At 33.8% G+C, this 24,847-nt stretch overlaps 5 protein-coding genes across 14 annotated transcripts; 2 read left to right on the top strand and 3 right to left on the bottom strand.

The window, feature by feature from the left end:
* Window positions 1-1,151: 1,151 nt before the first annotated feature.
* LOC103831009 lies at window positions 1,152-2,123 on the bottom strand. The gene is made up of 2 exons (XM_018652794.2): window positions 1,857-2,123; window positions 1,152-1,436 (listed from the first exon to the last, which is right to left on the bottom strand). Exons 1-2 carry the CDS (start codon window positions 1,959-1,961, stop codon window positions 1,350-1,352), a joined length of 192 nt encoding a protein of 63 aa, XP_018508310.1. The 5' UTR covers window positions 1,962-2,123; the 3' UTR covers window positions 1,152-1,349.
* A 395-nt stretch (window positions 2,124-2,518) lies between these two features.
* LOC103831008 (receptor-like protein 11) lies at window positions 2,519-5,406 on the bottom strand. Of its 2 annotated transcripts, XM_033276158.1 has the most exons (2): window positions 4,236-5,406; window positions 2,519-4,181 (listed from the first exon to the last, which is right to left on the bottom strand). In XM_033276158.1, exons 1-2 carry the CDS (start codon window positions 4,805-4,807, stop codon window positions 2,678-2,680), a joined length of 2,076 nt encoding a protein of 691 aa, XP_033132049.1. In that variant the 5' UTR covers window positions 4,808-5,406; the 3' UTR covers window positions 2,519-2,677. The 2 variants fall into 2 exon arrangements, with proteins under 2 accessions (XP_033132049.1, XP_009105094.1); XM_009106846.3 differs by having other exon boundaries at window positions 2,519-5,405.
* A 2,468-nt stretch (window positions 5,407-7,874) lies between these two features.
* LOC103831006 (chloroplast sensor kinase, chloroplastic) lies at window positions 7,875-10,977 on the top strand. 2 transcript variants are annotated; one of them, XM_009106844.3, is made up of 9 exons: window positions 7,917-8,461; window positions 8,556-8,717; window positions 8,980-9,288; window positions 9,372-9,437; window positions 9,536-9,604; window positions 9,698-9,790; window positions 9,867-10,084; window positions 10,159-10,432; window positions 10,514-10,977. In XM_009106844.3, the coding sequence occupies exons 1-9, from the start codon at window positions 8,039-8,041 to the stop codon at window positions 10,757-10,759; spliced, it is 1,860 nt and encodes a 619-aa protein (XP_009105092.1). In that variant the 5' UTR covers window positions 7,917-8,038; the 3' UTR covers window positions 10,760-10,977. The 2 variants fall into 2 exon arrangements, with proteins under 2 accessions (XP_009105093.1, XP_009105092.1); XM_009106845.3 differs by lacking the exon at window positions 10,514-10,977 and having other exon boundaries at window positions 7,875-8,461; window positions 10,155-10,392.
* A 1,203-nt stretch (window positions 10,978-12,180) lies between these two features.
* LOC103831005 lies at window positions 12,181-16,802 on the top strand. Of its 5 annotated transcripts, none has more exons than XM_009106841.3 (15): window positions 12,181-12,323; window positions 13,760-13,863; window positions 13,956-14,067; window positions 14,163-14,312; window positions 14,731-14,835; window positions 14,986-15,069; window positions 15,144-15,259; window positions 15,346-15,447; window positions 15,540-15,653; window positions 15,738-15,794; window positions 15,892-15,958; window positions 16,059-16,112; window positions 16,214-16,288; window positions 16,374-16,409; window positions 16,501-16,802. In XM_009106841.3, the coding sequence occupies exons 2-15, from the start codon at window positions 13,844-13,846 to the stop codon at window positions 16,621-16,623; spliced, it is 1,215 nt and encodes a 404-aa protein (XP_009105089.1). In that variant the 5' UTR covers window positions 12,181-12,323; window positions 13,760-13,843; the 3' UTR covers window positions 16,624-16,802. The 5 variants fall into 5 exon arrangements, with proteins under 5 accessions (XP_009105089.1, XP_033132051.1, XP_009105091.1 ...); XM_033276160.1 differs by lacking the exon at window positions 12,181-12,323 and adding an exon at window positions 12,504-12,629; XM_009106843.3 differs by lacking the exon at window positions 12,181-12,323 and adding an exon at window positions 12,684-13,043 and having other exon boundaries at window positions 13,783-13,863.
* A 3,421-nt stretch (window positions 16,803-20,223) lies between these two features.
* On the bottom strand, window positions 20,224-21,838 carry LOC103831004 (histidine-rich glycoprotein). Of its 4 annotated transcripts, none has more exons than XM_033276163.1 (3): window positions 21,430-21,838; window positions 20,679-20,824; window positions 20,224-20,645 (listed from the first exon to the last, which is right to left on the bottom strand). In XM_033276163.1, the coding sequence occupies exons 1-3, from the start codon at window positions 21,769-21,771 to the stop codon at window positions 20,435-20,437; spliced, it is 699 nt and encodes a 232-aa protein (XP_033132054.1). In that variant the 5' UTR covers window positions 21,772-21,838; the 3' UTR covers window positions 20,224-20,434. The 4 variants fall into 4 exon arrangements, with proteins under 4 accessions (XP_033132054.1, XP_033132053.1, XP_009105087.1 ...); XM_033276162.1 differs by having other exon boundaries at window positions 20,679-20,848; window positions 21,430-21,836; XM_009106839.3 differs by having other exon boundaries at window positions 20,224-20,824; window positions 21,430-21,837.
* Window positions 21,839-24,847: the final 3,009 nt, after the last annotated feature.

Genomic DNA, 24,847 nt, shown 5'->3' with positions numbered 1-24,847 from the left:
TATATATGGCGATTAATAATTTGAATATTAAAGATTTGATCTCGTTTGTGCATCATCTATCATTTTTGTTTAATTTTATATTATTAAAAATAAACATTCATATTAATTATATAATAAAAATTTAGATTTTCCATATGTGTTATCTTTTGAACTTTTTAAAACGACTATCAATTATTAAAACTGTCAAAAGTCTTACATTAAAAATTTGTAATTGAAAGTTTAATTTTTTGCTATAACAAGATACAAATAATCTTAAAATCATATGAGTAAGAAGTCCAATTTAATAGATATTTAAATTAATATGTATATATATATATTTTAGCATTTTTAAATTAAACTATATACTATATGAAAATACATAACTATTTTAATTTAAAATTTCCATTGAATAAGAATTAAGAACTTAATATTTTATATTTTAATTTCAAAATTTGTATTTGATATTTAAAATGATTATAAATTACCAAAAATGAACAAAATTATTATAAAATAATATGAGTAAAGTTTCATTTAATAGCCATAATAAAAATATAATATATATATATATATATATCTATTTTAATTCTAATGTAACTTATTTACATTCAATATAAATAGATAAAGTGATGTTTAAATTATTTACGATAAAATGATCGTAAATAAACAAGAATCATTTTCTGATTATGTGTACACATCAATTTAATTATATACGTAATAGTTATTAATAATTATTTAATATATATTATTATTTTATACTATTTAAAAACGCAAAATAAGTAATAATATATAAAAATAATTTGCACAAACAATAGTTATTAAGCTCTGGGTGCAAATCTTAGCCTAGTATATTTATTTCTTAAGGACCATATATTTTCCCAATGTAGAGCTCTGTGAAATGTGGATGAAAAGGCTGCAACTTGATCGCTCTTTCGACTTGCTGATAATTGGTGCTTAAACAGGTGTTAAACATGACATTCTTGAAACATAATACAAACATTCTTGAAACTTAATCGGAGCTTAGATTGTTTCTTAAATAAAATGCAAACTTGATTGCTAATAGATCTAGTTTTGAGGGTTATATTCATACTTCGTGAGTTGATTCTACGCATAATTTTGTTGATCGACCCCAAACCAGAGTGGTGAATGATACAAGGTTGAGGAAGACAAAGGAAGAGCAAGATACTTCTCCCAGTAGTTTTTCATTAGGTTAGAAGAACAACAAAGAAGGCTATATTTATTCATGATCATCACAAATTCAAAAGCATATAAATGTTATCCAAACTCAATTTTGGTCCATAACGGTGCAAAAAAATGTGAAGGAGAGTAGTAGGGAATTGATATTTGATTATTAGAAAGCCAAAAATACATGATCAGGCAAGAGTGTCCTCCTCTCTGGCTTTCCGCAGCAGCTCTGCTCTAACCCTCTTTACCTCCGCTTCCTTCTCCATTCTCTCTTGCTGCACATAAACATACATTATCACTACTTCATCAATGAGAGCTTAGCACCTAATCAAACTGCAAACACTAATCTAAGTGCAATCAGTGAAATCAAATCCAAGAAGAACAAATCATCGAGGTGTTTTCTTACCTCTCATCACTACCATTGTTTGTGCTTTCACATTAAAAAAGGTGACACATTGAAGTAAATAAATCAAACACAAGTTAAGGTTAGCTTCTTATCATCACATCTTACCTGATGAACTTTTCAAATACAATCTGATCTCAAATCAATCTAAGGATAATTAAATCAAATTATATAGCCTAGCGTTATACCTCAATCACAATAACTCGATATCGAATCATTTCATAGAAATGACGACCAAATTCAAGACAAAAGAGAGAGTGAGAGAGAGACGACTCGAGAAGAGAAAGAGAACCTTCTCGTCTTGGTGAAGAGCGATCCAGACATGAACTTTGTCCATGGACTGCCAGAAGGCGAAAGCAGCTAATGTCATCCCAAAGTATGTCAACACCTTCACCATCTTCTTCTCTTCGCCGCAATGTCCTTCCGCTGCTTTTTCGACAACAAGAGTCGCAGATCGGTCGGGAAGAAGCCCTGGATGTTGTTGGATGGTGTTACGGGGTAATGATCTACTGCGGAAAGATGCACCTAACTACTGTGTTAACTGAAAACTGAACCGGGGAACCGAACCAGATACGAATTGGATCTCGAATTTTTTTCAAGATATTAGCAACTTTTTAATATATTTTTTTTGCTAAAAAAGTTTTAATATTGTTATCTAAACCAAACTGAAAACCAAAATAATCAAATCAAAATTAAAATAAATTACATAAATAACAAAATGGTTCTTATACTTCTAAAACCGAAAAACTAAAGATCTAAAAAGCCTATTAAATAGTTGCAAAAAATATATTTAATTTTTGTTATATAAACCAAACATAAAAAAACAAATTTTAGTTACACATTTATTTTTGTTTAGTTTGGTTGTTTTTATTCTGTATATTAAAAATGATTTATGTTTTATACATAGCTTATCCTGCACGTCAGTTATATAATCCTTGCCCGTAACTATTTCAATGTAGAAATTTGTGATCATTAAAGAAAAAAGATATTTCAGTATACGTTAATTACAAAACATAAAATAAGAAATAACAAACAAACACAAACTAGTCTTTTGGAGAACACAACTGGAAAGTTCAGTTTACACATAAGAATAATACAGTAGTATAACTATGCTTAGGTATGCTTATTAGAGAGTGCAAGAGATGTGCTTAACGAGCACTTGGGGTGAATGAGTTTTCTTCGACCAAACTTTTCCGTGAGCCGTTCCTGATTGTGTGAAGTGAAGATATGTCCAATCACCAATCCACAAAACATACCAGGTCCATAAGCTATCACAGCTGCAACCCAACTAAACATTTGTTCCTCCTCCTCCTCTGAATATTCATCAGCTTGCTGTACTGTAGGACTCACGGCATGGAGCTGTCCGCAGATTTCTTCAAGGCCGTAGAGTCCAGAGTTTCCCAAGAATGAAGAACAATTTTGCCTTTCAAATTGCGTGCCACGAGGCACTGGACCTTGGAGAAGGTTATGGGAGAAGTTCATGTACGATAGAAATGCAAGATTACCAAGATCTTGTGGGATTTGACCTGATAGCTTATTACTCGAAAGATCTAACGTCTCAAGACTCGTCAAATTTGCCAAGGATCTTGGGATATCGCTTGTGAAAACATTATCTGACAAGTTCAGAAGACGCAATCCCTTCAAGAAACCAATGGATTCAGGGATTTCTCCAGATATTCCGTTACAAGAAAAATCAATGGCTCTGAAGTCTTGTCGGATTCGATCAAACCTTGTCTCTACTCCTTTATTAACCATTTCCATCGAGCGGTAGATTGATTCCGGGAATAACCCCATGTAACGAGAAACCTTAGTGGGATTCACCATGTAGTCATTTCCTTTGGTCAACGTAGTCATTTCACTCCAGTTTAGAAAATAGTGAGGTGGAAGAGTTCCGGTAAAGTTATTATGTGAAATATCAATCACTCTTAAACTCTGAAACCCAATGGACGTACGAGGAAGATACAACGGTCCATAGAACTGGTTTGATCTGAGGCTGAGAACGTTTAATAACGGTAGAGATCCCAACCAAGATGGAAACTCGTCCTTGATTCTGTTGCTTGCCACATTCACAAGTTGTAGAGCTTTGCAGTTGATTAACGACTTTGGAAACTCTCCCTCTAGCTGGTTGAGACCAACGTCGATTGATCGTAACTTGGTAGCATCACCAAATATATCTGGAAGAGCTCCACTGAAACTATTGTTGCGTAGACTCATGTCCAAAAGAGAAACAATAGATTTCCTTAAACATGTCGGAATAGAGCCGTTGAAGTGATTGTTAGACAAATCTAATAAACTTAATCCTTTGAGATTGCAGATCCAATTAGGCAATGGACCGTGGAATGAATTGGAACTCAGATCCAACACTTGGACGTCCAATGTCTCTTGTGAAGGAGTTTCAAAACTGTTGAAAGAGTTGTGACAAATCATCATCGTCGACAATCTCCATAAGAAACCTGGTACTTCACCTTCCAACTTGTTTTTGGAAAGATGTAGATCCGTGAGGTTGACTAACTTTGATAAAGATCTAGGGATGGACCCTGTGAAGTTGTTATGGCTAAGATATAACCGTCTGAGGTTGAGAAATTTAGATATGGATTCCGGGATTGGGCCATTGAATCTATTATGATCAAGATTTAAAAACTGAAGCTCAGATGAAGAAGTGTTCACAAACTCTATAGGTCCAGTGAATTGGTTTCCACCCAAATCAACAGATTGTAACGAACGGATGGAGAACAAAGTTTTAGGGAAAGGCCCGAGAAATGAGTTGTTGTTAAGGGAAATAACTCTTAGCTCATGTAGGTTTCCGAGAGAAGTTGGAACTGCACCTACCAAATAATTGGCTGAAAGGTCAAGCGTTGTGAGATGAGAAAGGTTTTTTAGTGAAGAAGGAATCTCACCATGGAGATTGCAATTGCTAAGGTTTAGGTGATGAAGATATTGGAGTTTAAAAAGGCTACTATTAGTTTTCAAAGAGCTGTTGAGAGGTGTTTCATGAAGGTTGAGAGATATCACCTGACCAGATTTATTATCGCATGTGACACCACTCCAAAGACAGCAATCACTGCTCTTATTCCACGAACTTAGGTTTGACTCATCAGTTGGAAACTCGTCTCTGAATCCCAGAAGAGCATCTCTCTGGTTGTGGCGGCAAAAGTGGAGCGTAGGAGAAGCAAGGATGTGTATTAGGAGTGAGAAATAGATGGCAACGATACCAAAAAAGCAATAACAATGGCCTTGGATCATCGTATCAGTTTTTAAAAAAAATAAGTCTGTGTTGTACGTAATGGGTTTATGGTGTATGGCTTCACTAGTTTTATTTAAGTAGAAGAAGAGAAAAAAAAACTCATTAATGGGGCTTAGCAAGTCTTACATCAACTCGTCGGTTTGGTTGACTTCTACGAGTCTTCCGTTCCCTCACATCGAAGAATTGGACCACTTGTCTCAAAAGTCTTCGCATAAACCATTACCATTCAATCCTGTCCAAAATATCTCTTAACGATATAGATGAGAATTCATCTTTTTTTTTAATTCGATATTATGGTTGGCTATTTGGATAACTATACAAAAACAAAACAAAATTTTGTACCTCAGAAAACGTCATGAAGAGTATTTACCAAAATGATCAACTTCAGTTTTCTTTGACATTTGAACAAACAGTTTGTATTTATGCGAACCATTCACAAAAATCTCAACAGATGTGCCACCAATATAGTCAAACAAAATTAGTTGACAATAAAGTCAAACAAACACATAACCATCAAACTGTTTTCAAATATTCGAGAGTATGTATTTTAATTATAAAAACTAAATAACAAAATATAATAAATTTAGCATATCTCATATTTTTACTGATTGCTACGTTACGAATAACTGTTTTCTCTCTCGGCCTTGAGGCGATTCCATCAACACCACCCTCTAAAAGGCATCTTTTGTTAGATTCTCTTACTGATTAATATGTATATCGCCTGTGGGAGAAGCAAGAGTTATGTATGAAAAGAAGAAGGTATAAGGATGAAGTTTCCGTATTACATTTTTTAAGCAAAAATATATTGAATACCACCATGCACGTTTATTACAAAAACAAAACCATTAAATAGAAAAGTTACAAACACAAACTAGTCTTTTGGAGAACACATCTGGGAAAAGACAGTATAAGTACCACCAGTAAGTTGGACAAGATATGTCTTACAAATGTTTATTAGATATACTGCAGGAGATGGGCTTATCGTGCACTTGGGGTGAATCTGAGTTTTCATCCACCTAACTTTTGGGGAACCATTCCTGATTGTGTGAAGTGAAGATATGTCCAATTACCAATCCACATAATACACCAGGTCCATAGGCTATTGCAGCTGCCACCCAATTGATCATTCGTTCTTCTGGCTCTGAGTATTTCTCGGCTTGCTGTGATGTAGGACTCGGGACATGTCTTTCTCCACATATTTCTTCGAGGCCATAGAGTCCAGGGTTGTCCAAGAATGAAGAACATTTCTGTCTTTGAAACTGTGTGCTACGTGGAACTGGACCTTGGAGAAGATTATGGGAAAAGTTCACGTATGAAAGAAAAGATAGTTTACTAAAATCTTGAGGGATTTGACCTGACAACTTATTACTCGAGAGGTCTAACGCCTCGAGGTCTGTCAAATTTGCCAAGGATTGTGGGATATCGCTTGTGAAGGCGTTACCTGACAAGTTTTCAAAGAGCTATTTAGAGATGTGTCGTGAAGGTCGAGGGATATCACCTGGCCAGATTTATCGTTGCATGTGACACCATTCCAAAGACAGCAATCACTGCTCTTGTTCCACGAGCTTAGGTTTGAGTCATCAGTCGGTGGAAACTCGTGTCTGAATTCCAGGAGAGCATCCTTCTGGTCGTTGCGGCAATTAAAGTGGAGCGTGGGAGAAGCAAGGGCGCGAATTAGTAGTGAAAAATATATGGTAACGATACCACAAAAGAAATAACAATGGTTTCGGATCATCGTATCTTTCTTTTTTAAGTTTGTGTTGTAAGTAATGGTGTAACATCCCGAGTTGTGATATGTGAAAAGGTTTAAGAGAATTGATTTAGCTACCTATGTCACCAAAGTTGACTTACCTTTTCCGGAACACATCCTGAAAGAACTCCAGAGTTAAGCGTACTTGAGCTGGAGTAGTGGAAGGATGGGTGACCTATCGGGAAGTGATTCGTGATAGCGTGCGAGTGAGGCCAAAGCATGGGAAAAGGTCGGGTGGTGATTGCAGGGTCAGTAAACAATGATTTCGAGCCTTTGGAAAATTAACGGACCGACCGTCAGACGGGATGGGGCCCACGGGCCGAGAGAGCGGGCGTGGATAGTCCATTAGCCGTGGGCGGGTCGGGGCGTTACAAATGGGTTGTATGATGTCTGCTTCACTGATTCTCTTTTAAGTAGAAGAAGAAGAAGGGAAAAAAAAACTCTTTAGTTTGGCTGTGGCTTATCAAATCTTGCGTCAACTCGTCGGGTTCGGTTGACTTCTCTTAATCTTCCACTCCCTATCGTCAAAGAATTGGACCACTTGTCTCAAAAGTCTCCTCATAATAATTTCATAAACCACTACCACCATTTTCCTATGCAAATTATCTCTTAAACATATATTTGAAGTTTATATTATTTTTTCGATATTATCGTTGGCTATATGAATACCAAATATTTTTTTTGAGATATAAAATAAGTTTAAAACTGAAATACCCCACAACCAAGTAGAATGACCACAAATGTTTTTGAGATAGAAAATAGTTTAGTTCCATACTCGATAAGAACTAATTCGAAAATTCAAATATCAAGATCTAAATGGTAAAATAAAAAAAAAATGATAATTTAGTCCATAAAAAGTAAAAAAAAAACTAACATTTATATATTTTAAAATAATTTAAATTCATATATGAAAATTTATGTACTTGTATTATTCTTGTTTTAGGTGACATCAGTTTTGAACTTCAGTAGATGTGTTGTATCATGTGTGATCCTTTTCTCTTATGATTTTGTGTTTTAGCAGGACTAGGCTGTTTGAGCAGTTACTGAATCATTTGATAAATATGAAGTTTGAGTTAGCTTTTCGAATACTCAGAAAGAATCTCTCCATTTGTTGTTTTTAGAAATCGCATTTACATATGGATGGACCTTGGCTATTCGTCAGCTTTCTTAAAATCGTCAATTTCAATTTCTAAAAGCAGGATTATAGTCACCTAGTTTATTTGCAAAAAATCATTTCAGCTAATGCAGAAAGTCATCATGGATAATTCAGTCGTCGACTAGGTTTCGGTTCAATTGAATTTCTGTTTGGTTTAGTTTGGTTTTATCCAGTGATCCACCTGCGGACACGACACCGTTTCAGAGTTACTAACTTCTGTCTACTTCGCAATCTCAATTATCATTGCATCGTCTTCCTCCTCGCAAGAGTTTCAGTCTCAGCCACAAGTAACTAACTCCACTCCACTCTCATCTCCCCGTAGTGATGCTTCTTTCCGCAATCGCTTCTCAGACACTCCTCTCATCAAACCCCAATCTCCTCTTCCCCAACCCAATCCCAAGCCCTAGACCTTCAACTCCATCTCTCAAACTCCCCAATGCCTCCTCCTCCTCCTCATCACCATCATCATCTTCAATCTTCACTCTCCCCACGCGCGGTCTCCGCTACGTGAACCAAACAGTCTCCGACGGAGCTTCCGAATCCGGAGGCTGCGTCGGAGGAGAGACCACGGTAACCTCCGCCTCCGCCATCGCCTCCGCGATACGTGGAGCCTCGACGACTCCGGTGGAGTTCACGCAGATGATCGAGAAGGACAAGATCATCTTGCCGAGTCCGGATTTTCAGCGGCTTTGCCTCGAGCAGTTGGATCTCTTTCGTAGAATCGTTGATCCTAACGCTGTCCTCTCCGTGCGTCTCTCTCTCTATTTTCTTCTTATTTAATTCATTAAAAAAAAGATTACAAAGTTTTTATTAATCTTTTTTTTTTCTATTGGTATTTAAGGTATATGTAAGACCAGCTGGTAGCTACGTGATGGATCGCTTGGAGCTTCGTCGCGTCACGTGTTATCCAAGTGTTAATGGCGGTGACGTTGTGATCTTGGTTGGCAACTTTGGTATCCCTGCTGGTTTGCGTGCCGCTGAAGCTTCCCTTTCTAGTCAACAAGTATGTGTTCTTGTTTTCTTAATGACCTGGATCTTCCGGGTGTATGGAAGGTCCAGGCTAATTTCCAAGGGTAGATGTAGTCCACGGATAGATTTTCTCTCCGGATATTTAAACGAGGCCTAAAGCATAGCTTCACATCCGCGTAGCTTCGAACCTGGGTTTTCCTGAAGCCCGCTTACCACTAGACCACCCCCATGTAGTTTCGTGTGTTCTTGTTTCTCTGTAAATTTGTGTAAAGATTGTTTTTTTTAACATGATATAGGTTGAAGTTGTTAGCAAGCATAGAGCTGCAGTGTTTCCAATGGTGAAGCACCCGTTTGTTGTTGGTTTCTTGGTTGCTGAGTTACCTTTAGAAGCAGAAGAGGTGTTGGAAGAGGAGGATGAGGAGGAGGAGGAGGGCGGTTTTAAGCATTTTCCTTCGCCTGAGGAAGCTTATACTTTGCCTGGTTCAGCTACTAATGCGAAACCACCTAAAGTTAAACTTCCTTCTGTTAAGGTTTTCACTGCAGAGCAGAGATCATATGCTATTAATATTTCGCGGACTCTTGCTATGGCTTATGTCATGGATCAGGTTGTTCTTACACTCCTTGGGGATTTTTCTGATGTTGCTTGTTTGTCTTGTCCTAATTGTTCTTTTTTAATTTGTGTGTTTAGAAAACAATGTTACTTCAGCAGTCATCTTGGCAAACCAACGTGAGGATGAGTAAGCTAGTGGAGCAGGTACGTGTGCCACCAGGCCCACCGCACACAGTGATCTTTATGTTAGCGTCTCTGTTTAGTTTACATTGAGATTTTTTTTCTTCCGGGTTTTTTGGCAGATCCGTGGTCCGCTCTCTACCATCAGGACATTAAGTAAAATGCTCTCAACTCACACACAGAGAAGTCAGGTCCTTGCACTAGAACATTCAACGAGAAGTGTAATTTCTCCCTTGGTCTTTGCATTGTAGGACTGACTTTGGTTTTTCTTTGGTACCGTGTAGATTTCACATGATATTGTGGAAGACTTAATAGTTCAAGGCGAACAAATAAGAGACACCCTTCAAGAACTTCAGGATGCAGTTCACTTGACAAAGGTGTTGTTGATTTTTTTGGTACCCATTGTCGGTTCATTTTTTGTTATGTATTCATCATAACCATTTGGTTTTACAGGCTAATATAGTCCGCCACAACGAGGAGGCCTTGAAGAAAATAAACAAAACAAATAATGAAACAATGAGATCAAATTATTCCGGTGACTATGAACAAAAGGACCCCATTGACGGGTCACAACTCTCAAGTACACGCCTCTCACTAGGTTCTGGATCTGATGATTCAGAAATGCCTATGCCTCCTCTGGCACTGGCACCTCTACAAACGCATAGCATAAGGTATAAACTTCAGAGAACATTTTGTTAATAGCGTTTGGGAGGGCTTGCTTATTTCTTTCATTTATGTCAGGAAGACCGTGCGACATCTCTAGCGTCCTTTTAGATATGGTCGACACTGTGAGACCACTCGCCCTTACTCAGCAAAGAGTGGTGGAGCTAGGTGAAAACTCGGCTTCCCATCAAGTTGCTGTTGAAGAGCCGGCTTTGAGGCAGGCTCTGAGTAACCTCATTGAAGGTGCACTGTTGCGCACTCATGTTGGAGGAAAAGTTGAAATCTTGTCGACCAGAGCTCCTGCTGGCGGTAGTCTTGTAGTAATCGATGACGATGGTCCTGATATGCGCTATATGGTAAAACAAGACTAAACTCATCTTATGATTCTATTAGTCACCCTATTGGTTATTAACATGAAAGTGTTAACATCGATGCAGACGCAAATGCATTCGCTGACACCATTTGGAGCAGAACTCTTGTCGGAGAACATGGTTGAAGACAATATGACATGGAACTTTGTGGCGGGGTTAACCGTGGCACGAGAGATCCTGGAGAGTTACGGATGCGTGATCAGGGTTATCTCACCTCGCATCCCTGATGCAGCCATAGGAGGTGGCGGTACTCGTGTAGAGATATGGATTCCTACCTTCACGGCGGCAGTACCTGAAGCTAATGAAGCATAGATTTCATTTCCATCTCTTTATGCCTTGTTAATTTATTAGCCTCGTGTATTTGCTTTGCCTATGTGTGGTGAAGCCAATGTATAGTAAGTTATCATTGATCAGCGTGTAATAACAACTTAATATGTACATAACCCAAAGAGTCTTGTCTACATAGTTAGACATATTGTATTGTAACGTAAATATTTAGCTCTTTGTGACAAAAATAGTTATTACAATAAGTAATTTAGTAGTATAACGAGAAACACAGCTTTACCATTTGTATTGCCAAACGAAATTTATAAATCTTGAATGTGAAAATTGCTAGAGGCAAAATGGTACGTACTTCTTTCAGTTGTGTAGCTTGTGTTCCGTATTTGAATACAAAATAAAATTTTACTTTCTTTCAAATATCAAGTGAAAAAGCCTTTAGAATCTTTTTTTTTTTTTGTAACAAAAAGCCTTTAGAATATAGTTTCAGCTTTTATCACTAATAAGCTAGTCAAGACTCAAAACTAAATCTCAATTTTGATCTTAATATTCCAACTGCATATTAATAGATATTGCATTTACAGAAATTTTGTGTAGAATGGCAATGATACTAACATAAATCATTATGTAAGCAATAATATTTTTTTATTATTCCTCTATATAAAGAAAAGATCCGAACACAGTCACAATTCATCGTAAGTTTACTTAGGGACGAAGAGAACACATTTCCAATCTCAATCTCAAATTCTCAATCTCAGATTCTCAATCTCATTTTGTTGTTTTTTTTTTCAAAAAGTCTGAACTCCTGACAATTCAAATATTGAAAACTCCGACATACGAATTGTGGATATTTTTTCTTCCAACAAGTAGATAGCGATCGAAAGTATAATGAAAATTTCCTTAATTATTTTTGACTTATTTATAATATTCAATCGTAAATATATAATTTTAAATTCAATATTATTGAGTTGACAGAGAAACTCAATTATTATTGGTATATTTTAACGTTTTAATAATAAAACTACTCCATTAAAAATCCTAACAAAATCTTTCAATTAATGTTTTAACAAATAAAATTTTCAAGTTAAATCTATACATTTATAATGATAGTTTAGATGGAAAGAAACTAACAATATTCTTAAAATAATTGATTTTTTGTGATTTATTTTTTGAGAAGTTTTATAACTAAAAATCTTTTTAACCTCATTTATTCGGTCTCTAATCTCACCGTGTTTTATGTGTCCAAAAATTTTATCAGACCTGAGATTTCAGATGATTAATCGGTAATAAAACAAGGACATCAACAAGTAAAGTAAAGAACTCGTATTAAAGAAAGTGGACTCATCAGTTTGGTAAGAAATCAACATTTATTTATTGAAAGTTTGGCAACTCTCTCTTTCTTTTTCTTGTGGACAAAAACTAGATGGAAATGTAAATTCATAGTTTGGCAACCCATATTAGTCAAACTAAATTGGTCTTTAAATCCCGGAAAATATAGCAATGCCATAAATTCCAATCTCTCATATTACACACAACAATTGTGCTCAAAATAAAGGCCTTTCTTATTAATCAACCAATTCATACAAATATCTTCAAGGTTAGAAATAATAATTTCATTCACCATCTGTAACAATGTTTTGTTTTGTTGCTTTCTTCTAGCAAAATCTTATCCTATTTAAACCGGTAAAATTCTGGCGTGATTTTCGGAAGATCTAGCTTTCCTGTAATTCACATCTTGTTTTTTTTTTTTTTGAAAACTGAAATTTGTAGCTTTTGTTTACACAGATATCAAACAGTTCGTAGTACGGTTGTGCGTGTCGTGTCGGTCCTTTAAATCGTCGTGCTTACTTTTACGCGCATTTGAGTTTAAGCCAATCAAATCGGGACACTTCTTCGCCAAAAAGTAAACCCTGTCGTTTGGAATTTCAGTTCTAATTTGAAAACATTTAATTTTAAAATAAAAAACCTGAATCAGCTTTTTAGTTTCTTTTTCGGTTGTTCTCCCGCACCTAAAATAAACACAAGAAGAAAAAACTCATTTGGGTCACCGAACCAAAACCTACGCTGCTTTTGAATTTTCTCAGGTCGACGAAAACGAAGGCACTATTGATAAGCGGTTTTGAGAAATTGTTAAATATTACCTCCTTTTTTAATTCAAAACGCAATTTCCCCTCTTCTCTTCACGTTTTTTTTTCGGGCGATCACGGGGGTTTTAGCACCTCTTCCTTTGATTTCTGTGCCAAGAGATTTTGCATGTGAGAAGAAGCTATATTGTTTCGTGCTCGCGTGATCTCTTTCGTGCTTTTGATTCAACCAGGTTCTTTTCGATTTTAAAGTTTATATTTTATTATTTTTATTTCTTGTTCAGCCGTAATAAATCGCCCAGAAAATTTGAGGAATTTAACCTATCGGTTTGGGTAACGTTTGTTGTGTTTCTCTAGCCTATGCTCTGAAATTGATTTTGATATTCGTGTTTCTTGAAGAACCTCTCAACATTATTTTACGGCTAGTATTCTGTAAACCAAAGTTGATACACCCTGAACATGAGCTGTCTTATTTTTATTTTCTTGTCTTGCAATCTAAGCAATGTGTTCTGTTTTTACTTTTGTAAGACGACTTTGTAGTTTAAGGTTTTGTTTATGCGTTTGTCAAAGGGGAAGCACGTGATTTTCTGGCTTGTTTCCTAGCATTTTGCTTGCAATTGTGATCATCGACTGGAGAATTATCTCATATAAGTAAACGTCTCTGTGTTTTGACTTTTATTAGGTTTATTTTTCTCATTTAGGTGTCGGTCAATAGTTTGGTATTGAAGCCTTTTTCACAATGGTTGGTTTAGAAGCATTATATTGTATTCATCTGTGTAGGTTCTAAGATAATGACTTTACTTTATTGACCATTTTAAAAAAGTGTGGTTGATGACCAAATCTGACATATAAAAGGGTCCAATCCTAGTCTGTTTAACCATGTGTGTATTTCTTCAAAAACCTCATTTCTGCTGCTTTAGACCACAACTCACGGTGTTAACAATATCAGGTTCCTGGCTTCTTCACTGTCAGGAGGCCTGAGAGGAACCCAGTGACTTACTCCTGCATCTACAATCACAAGTTTGTAGAAGATATGGGTATCTTTTCACGGAGGTAATCATCTCGTTTCTTTGAAGGGGCCTATGTGATGCATTCAGGGAGGTGCATAGAAGCTTTAGTCAACTTTTTGTTCTTGTTTTTTCCAGTTCGATTAGTAGGAAATCAAAAGATGGAATGAAAATCATTGCAACTGCATTTTTCGGAGTAATGTTCGGATTTCTGATTGGAATATCTTTTCCATCATTATCAATCACTAAGGTTTGTAGCATCAAAACCTTATTTATTTATGCTTGTGTTTTATTATTACATATTTCCATTGTTTATCTTAGGAAGATTTTGTTCTCACATTTCAGGTGAGTCTCCCAACAAACTTTCTTCCTTCAAACGGTATCTCATATATAGAGGAAAAGGGTTCCACAATTGCAACTCCAGATAGTCATAAATCTTGGTCATCATCAAAGAGTAACGACAGCAGCTCATCTGGTCCAGTTGACAAATCAAAGGCATGTTTCCACTCTTTTATTTATTATGTCTTTCAATGTTTTGGAACTTTTAACATTATTTTTACAAGTTTGGTATACCCCCCTACCCATTCATACTTCAATATGCAAAAAAATAAGACTCTAAGGTCTCCCCAATGATGTAAAACATGTTTGAGTATTCTTACATATGTCTGATTAGTGCTGGTCTCAAAGATATGTGTTGATGGATTAGTTGAGGTACCAAATTAACAGATAAATTATTTGTGGTTTTACATTGTTTTGTCATTTAGATTTCACCTTGCCAAACATAAATAACCAATATACTAATTACATGTGTTTGTTAACCTTTTCTTTCTGTGTTTTTTTAATTAGTTGTGCTGGATTGGATACACAGTTTTAAGTTCATATTTTCATGTTTCATATCTGGAATTGTTTGCAGATATGGGTTCCTTCAAATCCTCGTGGCGCTGAAAGATTGCCACCGGGTATGATTGCAGCTGAATCAGACTTCTATTTGCGCAGATTATGGGGCTTACCGCATGAGGTATATGCTCAAACCATGCTTTATATTTTCATTTAAGTTTTAGTATCATCACACCATTAGTTTTAGCTGCAGTTCAGTATTGATATTACTGAAAGTTAATTAATGATCAGATAAATATTATGTTTTATTTGGCTCTTTTTGCTTCTTCAGGATTTGACCAGCCAACCAAGATACCTCGTGACGTTTACTGTGGGTATAAATCAGAAGGAAAACATCGATGCTTGTGTCAAGAAGGTTAGTCCATTCCCTATGTTTGATGCTTTGCCGTTTAATACCACGTCATATATGATTCATTGTCTTCTCAACAGTTTTCAGAGAACTTCACTATTGTCTTGTTTCATTATGACGGCCGGGTAACTGAATGGGATGAGTTTGAATGGTCCAAGACTGCTATACACATTAGTGTGCGAAAGCAAACAAAATGGTATCAAACTCTTTTTCAATTCTTTATGGTAGAGAATAACTCTAGTGATGTTTATGACTATTGACTCTCATGGTATAATATGTTAGGTGGTATGCAAAGAGGTTTTTGCACCCTGATATTGTAGCAAGATATGATTATATATTCATCTGGGACGAAGACCTTGGGGTTGAACATTTTAATGCAGAAGAGTAAGTTCTTATTTTACCTTTGCACTGGCTTCTGTCTCTTTTGTCTTGTTTCTCATTTGCAAAGACATCATAATCTTGACTATATTCTTCAGGTACATAAAGCTTGTGAAGAAGCATGGCCTGGAGATTTCCCAACCTGGTTTGGAACCAAACAAGGGGTTGACATGGCAGATGACAAAGAGAAGAGGAGATCTTGAAGTCCACAAGTATGATCTAACAAAAAGATTCTGGGTATGTTTAGTTTTCTGCATAAGGATCTTTACTAAATTTTGGGCTTTGAATATTAACAGGATAACAGAAGAAAAACCTGGATGGTGCTCAGATCCTCATCTCCCTCCATGTGCTGGGTACGTTGAAACCTATCTCTATGCCTTTTATGAGTTGGTTTTTCTCTGTAACATGAACTGAGCAGTATCAATGTTTTTGTGTTAATGACAAATGCAGATTCGTGGAGATCATGGCTCCTGTATTTTCAAGAGACGCCTGGCGATGCGTGTGGCACATGATCCAGGTTCCTTATTTCATTATCTGTTTCTTCATTCATCTTCCCTTTAGATCTCTCTTTCTGTCAGTCTTACTTATATGCATTTACCTAAACCGTTATAAAACAGAATGATTTGGTTCACGGTTGGGGACTTGACTTTGCACTCAGAAGATGTGTTGAGGTATGAAAGGGACACTTGAAGATTGCTTTATTTGTCACGTAAAAGACAAATTTGTTTTAGTTATCGCGTTTGTTGTATGACGAAACTTTGTATAAATGCAGCCTGCACATGAGAAAATAGGTGTAGTAGATTCTCAGTGGGTCGTTCATCAAACCGTCCCTTCCCTTGGCAGCCAAGTAAACTCTCTCTCAGTGTCCCTCCTCTTCTTGATGTGTCATTAACTTGTTCGCTCAAACTCTGTTTCTCTTTTGCTTGCTGTAGGGTGAGGCAACAGACGGGAAAGCGCCATGGCAAGGGGTAACAAACATTTAAACCTCTATATCGTGTTGAGAAACGCATAACTTGTGCAACAAGCGACTTGAATATGTGTGTGTGTGTGTGTTTGCAGGTTAGGGACAGATGCAAAAAGGAATGGACCATGTTCCAGAGTAGAATGGCTAACGCAGAGAAGGATTATTTCAAGTCCTTACAAGTTGAAGGCTCCTCTAATTCAACAGCAACAACCATTTGATAGGAGAGTTGTTAAGTAGCCAGACCGTGACGCTGACAGATTCAGTTCACAAACGATCTTGCATTTACATATAGAGTTTGTATATGTTAATGTAGTGGATACTCCATCTCTTGTTAGCCTACAACAAAATATTCCATCAAATAAACAAAAATGATGCACAATATCACAATATTGATCAATTATCCATCCCAAATCGCTGGTCTAAGCAAATGAGTAAGTTAAAATGATTAAATTAAAATGAGAATTAATTAAAATGAGTTTCTCAAACAAAATAATAATAATACTAAGATTTGAACACAAATTGATTAAATTAATAAGTTCTCTAAAAATGGATTGATTAATGATAGACAAGTAGATTGTTGTTAAAAGAAAAAAAAGACAAGTAGATTATGGAGTTTTCATGGTAAACGACCAAATCATGCTTAAAGTATTGCCATATATTCAATGTATAAATCAAAATTACTACTCTGCAAATACATGCTTATACATTCAAAAATTTTATATATCATATTTCTGTTAAAACATACATCATTTGCCACAATATCTAATTTTGCTAACATAGACGTCACATCATTAAATTTATATCTAATTTTGCTAACATAGACGTCATATCATTAATTTGCTTTGCTGAGTGAATGTTACATATACAATAATATACTTTTAAGAAAAATAGTTAAAAACAATAAGGTTGAAAATTACAAATAAGATATAACTCTTATATAAGATACAAAGATCTTTATTTTAATTTATTTCCTATTTAATTTTATTTATATAAATCATTAGATTTTTAAACTTTTCATTTTATAAACGGTTATTTTTGTTTTATTTTTATTTTTATATTGTATATGTGGTATCCATGTCATCAAAGTTCGATAAAATAATATTCATGTCAGAAAATAAAATAATGTGGTGGATGATATATGATTTTGCCAAAATTTTAACAAAATATATGATATTTGAACTTTTTATTTGGGTATGTATTTACAAAATAGTATATTTGATGTATACATCTAACAAATTATAATATTTTGGACATAATTTGGTAGTCTACTCAGAATTTTTGTGGGTTTATCAAGGTTTCTCATCTGAGTACCTTTTCACTATATTTTTAATCATAAGATATTCATATTAAATATCTTCAATGAGATGCTCCTCTGTGATTTATATTATGGTTAACATTAGTGTTGGAAGTAAGTGTTTAAATCGATCATGAAAACATGACAAATAAACAAAATTATCTAATATCATAGAGGAAATGACAAATAATCAAAATCACTTCTTAAATATTAGTATAGATAGATTCGATCATGAAAAAAAAAACAATGAAAAAGATGCATGACAGACACCAACAAGATCATTAGCAAAGCCATGACTTAAGCAACTCAAAAAAAAGTATTTATTGAGCTACTTCATGAATTCCTCGACAAGGCGAACATTTTAAAAAATTAAGTATTGACGTTAGTTATCAAGTTCTCACCTTTTGTTCATAATTGTGGTCGAGGATTTAACAATAACAAATATGGGTACATGTCATGTTTGCTACCAGACTGAACGGATATTATAGCGATTATATTTTCTTCCATGTTTTTTTTTACTTTTTTTATCATGGAATCAAGTATAAAATTCTACATTTTGTCGATCATATTTTGTAACTTCAACTTTCATTTCGTAGAATGATGTTAACATTCTTAGGAAAAAAAAAGTATTGGTACACATGATCAACTAAAGGGAAACCTAAAAACATAAATGATTTTGAAATGGTCGGCTACATGGCTTTAGAGGATAGTTGATAAGGTAAATATTCCAAAGGCAAAAAAGACCGCTAAACGAGAGTACCAGTTGGTTATTCGAGGCACTAGATGCCTTCATGAATTGATCAAAATGGCGTGTTTTGACCGCAACTAATATAGAACATAGGAAAATACGTGCGGATATGTTTCAATCTATGGGCATCATTAATGCGGGTTTTTTAGAGTGGATTTCTTAACGATACGTTTTCGTAATATTTAACTAAAAAAACTAAGAAGTGTCTAAGATATAAAAACGTCTCTTAGTTTATTTAGTTAAAAACTAAAAAAATGTATCTTATATTACATTAATAACCTCATTCTAAAAAACATGCATTAATCATGCTCTAAAGCCTATATCCGTTGTGGAATTTTTTCTATCAATCATGTTGATGAAAATTGCATCCAATGCTTGCAATGATGGAAGAGCCATCATTAGACCACATTACCTTTTGGGTTGGTGTTTGATGCATCTGATTTGTGAAAACTTCATTAGAGCATCTCTAAAAGACACTCTATAACTTCAAATATGAAGTTTTTTACTCTATAAAAAGAAACTTCTTTGAGAAGTGAAACTCTATATTTGAAATTTCACTACTCAAAACTTCAAATTTGAAATTTCATATTTTTATTTGCTTTTGGTTCCTATAATCACACATCGCCTTTATGATTCATAAATATTTTCTTATTTCTTGTTTTAATCCTTAAAAAAATTATTTCTCATAAATATTTTAAATTTCGCTTACAGATTTTAAATTTTACACATAAAATTAAATAAAACTTTAAAATAAGATTTAAAATATTTTAAGCTAGATTTAGACAACAATAATATACAAAAAAAAACTTTTAAAAAAGATTTTACAAATTACACAAAGACATAACCATTACACAAATTTAAATATTATAACAACACTAATAGTTAGGTAAGTTTGATCCAGAACCTTCAAATTTTCAAATATTGTCCAAATATTTTTGTGTAACTGAAGATGATTGTTGTTGTTGTTTTTGATGTCTTTTTTGTACAATTATTTCTTGTTCATATCGAATATATTCACGAGTATTAATATCATCAAAAAAATTAGTCTTTTAAAAATATTTTATGTTTCTCTTTTACTTTCTTATTCCGATCTAATGTATTTACAAGTATCAGTACTACCCGATTTCAATAATTTTTTGCTTATAATCTACAAAGTAAAAACGAGGAGAACTATTTTTACTTCGAAATGCACTAATAGATCATATATGCATTACGAAAATCATTTTATGAAAGAATATGCTATTTTGTTTGAAGTTTAATATTAATTAAGTTATTTTTATTTAAATTTTTATATAATAGAATATTTTATTAATTAATATTTTTTTAATATATTTATATATGTGCTAGTTATTTTTAAAAGTTTTATGAATTCAAATTATTTATGACAAATATAAAGATCATATTATAAAATATAAATACTTGAAGTTGAGTTTGAAGTTTTGTTTTTGGAGAAAAACACTTTTAAACTTTAAATATAGACTTTTGGAAATTATAAAATAGAGTTCTTTTTCGGAGATGCTCTTAGTTGAGATATGTTTGAACATCACCAACCATTTTCATAACATTACCATGATTGTTATACAAACTCATCTATTGGGATCAGAGGGTATATAAATTATGATGAAGGAAAAAAATGGAATTCGAGGTAAATAGGTTCCCGCCGGAAAAGGAATTTGAGGCCAAACATATTTCAACAATTTTTTAAAATTTGAAGTTTGACCCAAAAAGTTAAAATTTTGGCTTTTACCAGAAGAAAAAAGTTCAAATTTTTGGTCATGAAACGAAAACATTTTATTTAAGTCAAGCAACAACAACAACACCCCCTAACAATCATAAGTTCATGAAACGAAAACATTTTTTATTAAGAGTCCAAGCGTTTGGTTTTGGTACGTTACTGAAACATCACACACATACATCTTATAAAATTATTATTTCGGAAATATAATCATTACTTTCTTATTTGAACCGGCAGAGTATTGTGGTGCACTTAGAGTCCCTTACTCCCCCACCCGACCTTGTGGTGGCCGCCGGTGCTCTTGCTCATTCGCCAGTTCTCCGAAGCCTTCACCATTACTGTACGGCCACTACCACTTCCATGGTTGGGGTTCATGTAGACATGATGTGGTGGAATCTGAGGACCCATAAGCCTGTCCTGGTGCTTCATCCCGTGCGCCCCGTGCTGCTGCATACCGTGCCCACCGTGCCCATCGTGGTGCTGCATCCCGTGCCCATCGTGGTGCTGCATTCCGTGCCCACCATGCTGCTGCATCCCGTGCCCACCGTGTTGTGGCATCCCATGCCCACCATGCTGCTGCATGCCGTGACCACCGTGCTGCTGCATCCCGTGCCCGCCATGGTATCCATCTTCATGCCTTCCCTGCCATCCATTACCCATCTTTCCCTTCAAAATCATCATTAACCAGATAACTAGCGGTGAGAAACCATATAAGAAAAGTTCTAAATCAGTATCTTAGGGTGGACAATTAGTGCATTTGCATACTGCTTACCATGTCACAACAAATCCCAAGATATATACATATAAAATTACTGAACAAAATTCAGCATCCTAGGGGTCGATTGGACGGGGTTAACAGCCAACATTTCTTTCTATAGCTTAAATATGAACCAATCCTTCTCTAACTTTTTAAAGTTCAGTATTTAGTGCTTTGAAAATCGTTAAAGTAATTATATACCAATAAAATCTAAAACCATAGCAAACGGTTCACTAACTTTTTTTAAAAAAAAACCTTCAAACTACAACGTCAATCATAAAGCTCTAAGTTTCTGTACTTCTAAATATTTTAAGATACCAACCAAACATGTAACCTTTTTGCTAGTGGTGTGTACTAATGTTTTCATTGTGTCACCACGGTCAAACGCCCATAGTGCATGTTTTCTTTTAAAATGTTTGAAGGCACTTGGAAAGAATATATTCAACATAACATGACTAGTAAGGTTGCAACACCAGAGAAGATAGCTTACGTTGTGGTGAGGCTGAGACAACGGAGGTGGGGGCATGAAGTTCATATGGGGTTTCTGTTGGTGATGCGGCAACACAGTAGTGTGGTGGCTACGGCTTCTCTTAATGAACTCATCATCGTCTGACTCTTCTTCATCACAGGGAGGCATGCGAGCCATGGGTGGACGGCCGTGGTTAGCAGGTAGCCTCATTTGGTGGTCGTAGCGGGATTGACGATCGAAGTGGCTCCTTTCTGAGTCCTCATGAGACACAAACTCATTGTGCCCCTCGAAGCCGTAACCATTGCTTATGTGATCCTTGTGGCCGAACCCGTGCCCGTGCCCACCGATAAGTGTGTCAAGCATTTTTCTTAATATATGTATATATACTTTTCTTAGTTTATTTTATATGGATGAGTGATTAAAAGCTTCCTGGTGTGTCTATATATACACAATTTTTGTAGTGTTGTAGTGTTTGTTTTAAAAAGGTGGTGGATACGATTCCCTCTGGCAATCACTCCTATATCATGATAAGTATCTGAATCTTATTCTCTTTTCCACCACCACCATACAGAAAGTTGACTAGACATATTTGTTCTGATTCTGTTCATCCTTTTTACTTGATAATTCAGACTGACGTGAGAAATTCAAATTCTAAATTAACAATTATATCAATGCAAGAATAGTAATCAAACTGAGATTAAACTTACAGTTCTATTTTAGTTTTGTATCAAGCTCAACAATCAATCCAGTTTAGGATTAGAAACAACTAGATCCAGTTAACAGATTAGAAAAAGAAGTTGAGTGTATAGATATTATTCAAACGTCAGGAGATTACTAGAGTTGACACACACGAAATCGTCGGTGGAGTATCTTATTATGTGATGAATGCAGTATATTTATGCATTGTTTGGGCTGTTTCGTCGTAGCAGGCTCTATATATGATGGGAGGTAAAACTACTTGTGGCCCACGAATTTTTGGTTTCAGCTATTCACATTCACATATATAACCATTGGATTAAATCCAATAAGAGAAAAAAAAATAGTTATAAGTTATAACCACCTACTAGATCTCTACCCGCACAACCGTGCGGGTAATTATTTTAACTTTTATAAACATACATATTTGTTTTACATGATTAGTGATATAAAATTTTATAGTTCACAAACAATAATTTAATTTATTGTTTTAAACTGTTAGTGGTATTTTTCTTATTAAGTTTAAGTTATATTTATGGAAAATAACACTTAATTTAACACTGACTTAGATATTTCATTCATGGTATACTTGTATTTTAGATTTTTGCCATACATATATGTTAACCTATATATAGGTTTTGGCCATACATATATATTAATTGTATATAGGTCATGAAATATATAGGTCATGTATCGAATTATTTGTATGATTTAAATATTTGACGCAATAACCTATACTAAGTTTGATTCATAAAACATATGTTTCATTTAAATTATTGAACCAAAAATAGTAGTGCATCGTCTTTGTCATTGTCATTGTTATTTTAAATCTGTATTTTTCTACATTATCTTTGTTTTATTGAGGTTTATTATGTTGTCTATTGGTGATTTAGATTTTAATTGTTTGGTTGTATTACTCCAAAACTCTTGGATTATTTGCAATGAGTTTTTGGTGTTAATTTTTTTTTTGCAATCTTTCATCTATGATACATCACTTTATACAATTAACATTTATACATACCATTATATTTGATGATGAACAGATTGAAAATGAACATATTCATATGAAAATATATTTTTCAATCATTTGTCAGTCATTTAAGTTAATGACATTAATTAGTAGAATACATATTGCACTTTCAAAACTGCACAAGATAAAAACAGTATAAAAACAATTGCATTAATGAATAATATATAAGCTTAGTCTATATAGAAATAAGAATTATTACTTTTATGTTAACAAAGTATTCATATACTCTTATTATTAAAATATAAATTAAACCAATCACTATATTTAATAACACAGATCTATTATACTATCAAAATAGCATTTGTAAACCGATTGTTCATATTCATAGCACATTTTTAATCATGTGGTACAAATTTTTAAATTGAAAATCATATCGTTAGGGATCCAAGATTTAATTGAAAAATCTTATATTAAATTAATATCATAAATTTAATGCATAATTGCACATGATTTTAATTAAAATTACAAAATTAATAAGGTGTGTTTTAGTGAAAAATGGAAAATACATTTATATTTTAAACAAAGACGAAATATTAAATATTTTAAGGGTTTGTTTTAGTAAAAAAATGAAAAATATAATTATATTTTAAATAAATACGAGATTAATTAAATAATTAAAATAAAAGGTTTGTTTTAGTGAAAAGAATAAATTTATATTATGAAAAAGATATGAAAAGATTTTATTCAGATGCAAATTTAGAGAAAATAGAGGAATGTCTATTTGATTAGTTAGTTTTAAAATAATTGAATAATTCAAATATTTATATAAAAAATCATTTAAGCAACTTTCTAAGAGGTGGTCCAAATAAAAAATCACACATGAAATAAGTCATGACTTCTGTTTTAATATATAAGATAGGTAAACCTGTAGTTCCAAAAGAGAACCTCTTTTGAATCTTAATTTAGATTAACTCTAATGAACTAAAGTACATTTACTAATAGCTGAAATTCACTATGGTTTAACTAACTTAAGAAAATGATTTTAGTTAAATTTATTGTTTCTCTGAACGAAGGTATACCACAGTTAAATTACATGTCATTTCGGAAAGTTGAACCAGTTCATTGTAAGACAGTTCATTGTAAGACAAAAGACCATTTCTTTTTCTGGGTTTCCTTTTTCTTCTTAAAAACTAAGATAAATTCTTTTTAAAATTGAAATTTGATTGGAAAACGTTTAAGAAAGCGTAGAGGGCTTAATAAGTATTTAACTAATTATAGTACATGTGTGCATTATATTTATAAGTTGTTTGTTTGTATGATGATGTTTTAACCTATTTTGATATTTATTTCTTATTTTATATTTATATAAATTATTTTAACAGTTTTTCATAAAACATTTACTTATATATTAATTATATGTTAATCATAAAAAGAGTTAACACATATATCAAACTACTATTTTCAAATAATTATTTATTTGTAGTTTATTTTTCACTTCACATTTTATGTTGATAAGTATTATAAGAAATAATTTTTCTTTTCTTTTGTTAGTTTTTTATTTCTTTTTAAATATTTTTTACTAGTTGAATTTTTCATTAAATTTATTTTATTTAAAAGATATAATATATATAACCTATTAAAAACATCTAGGGATATTTTTTCTTAATTCATCGATCTTATATATCAGTCAGTTAGTTTAGATATAAAGTTAATTTTATTTTACATAGTTTTTTTATTTGTTTGTTTACCAGATTCAATTTTGTACACACATAA

This window comes from Brassica rapa, chromosome A07 (genome assembly GCF_000309985.2).
Source record: "Brassica rapa cultivar Chiifu-401-42 chromosome A07, CAAS_Brap_v3.01, whole genome shotgun sequence".
Lineage (NCBI taxonomy): Eukaryota > Viridiplantae > Streptophyta > Magnoliopsida > Brassicales > Brassicaceae > Brassica > Brassica rapa.
The sequence above is the reverse complement of the archived record's forward strand: the minus strand, read 5'-3'. Positions and strand labels throughout refer to the sequence as shown.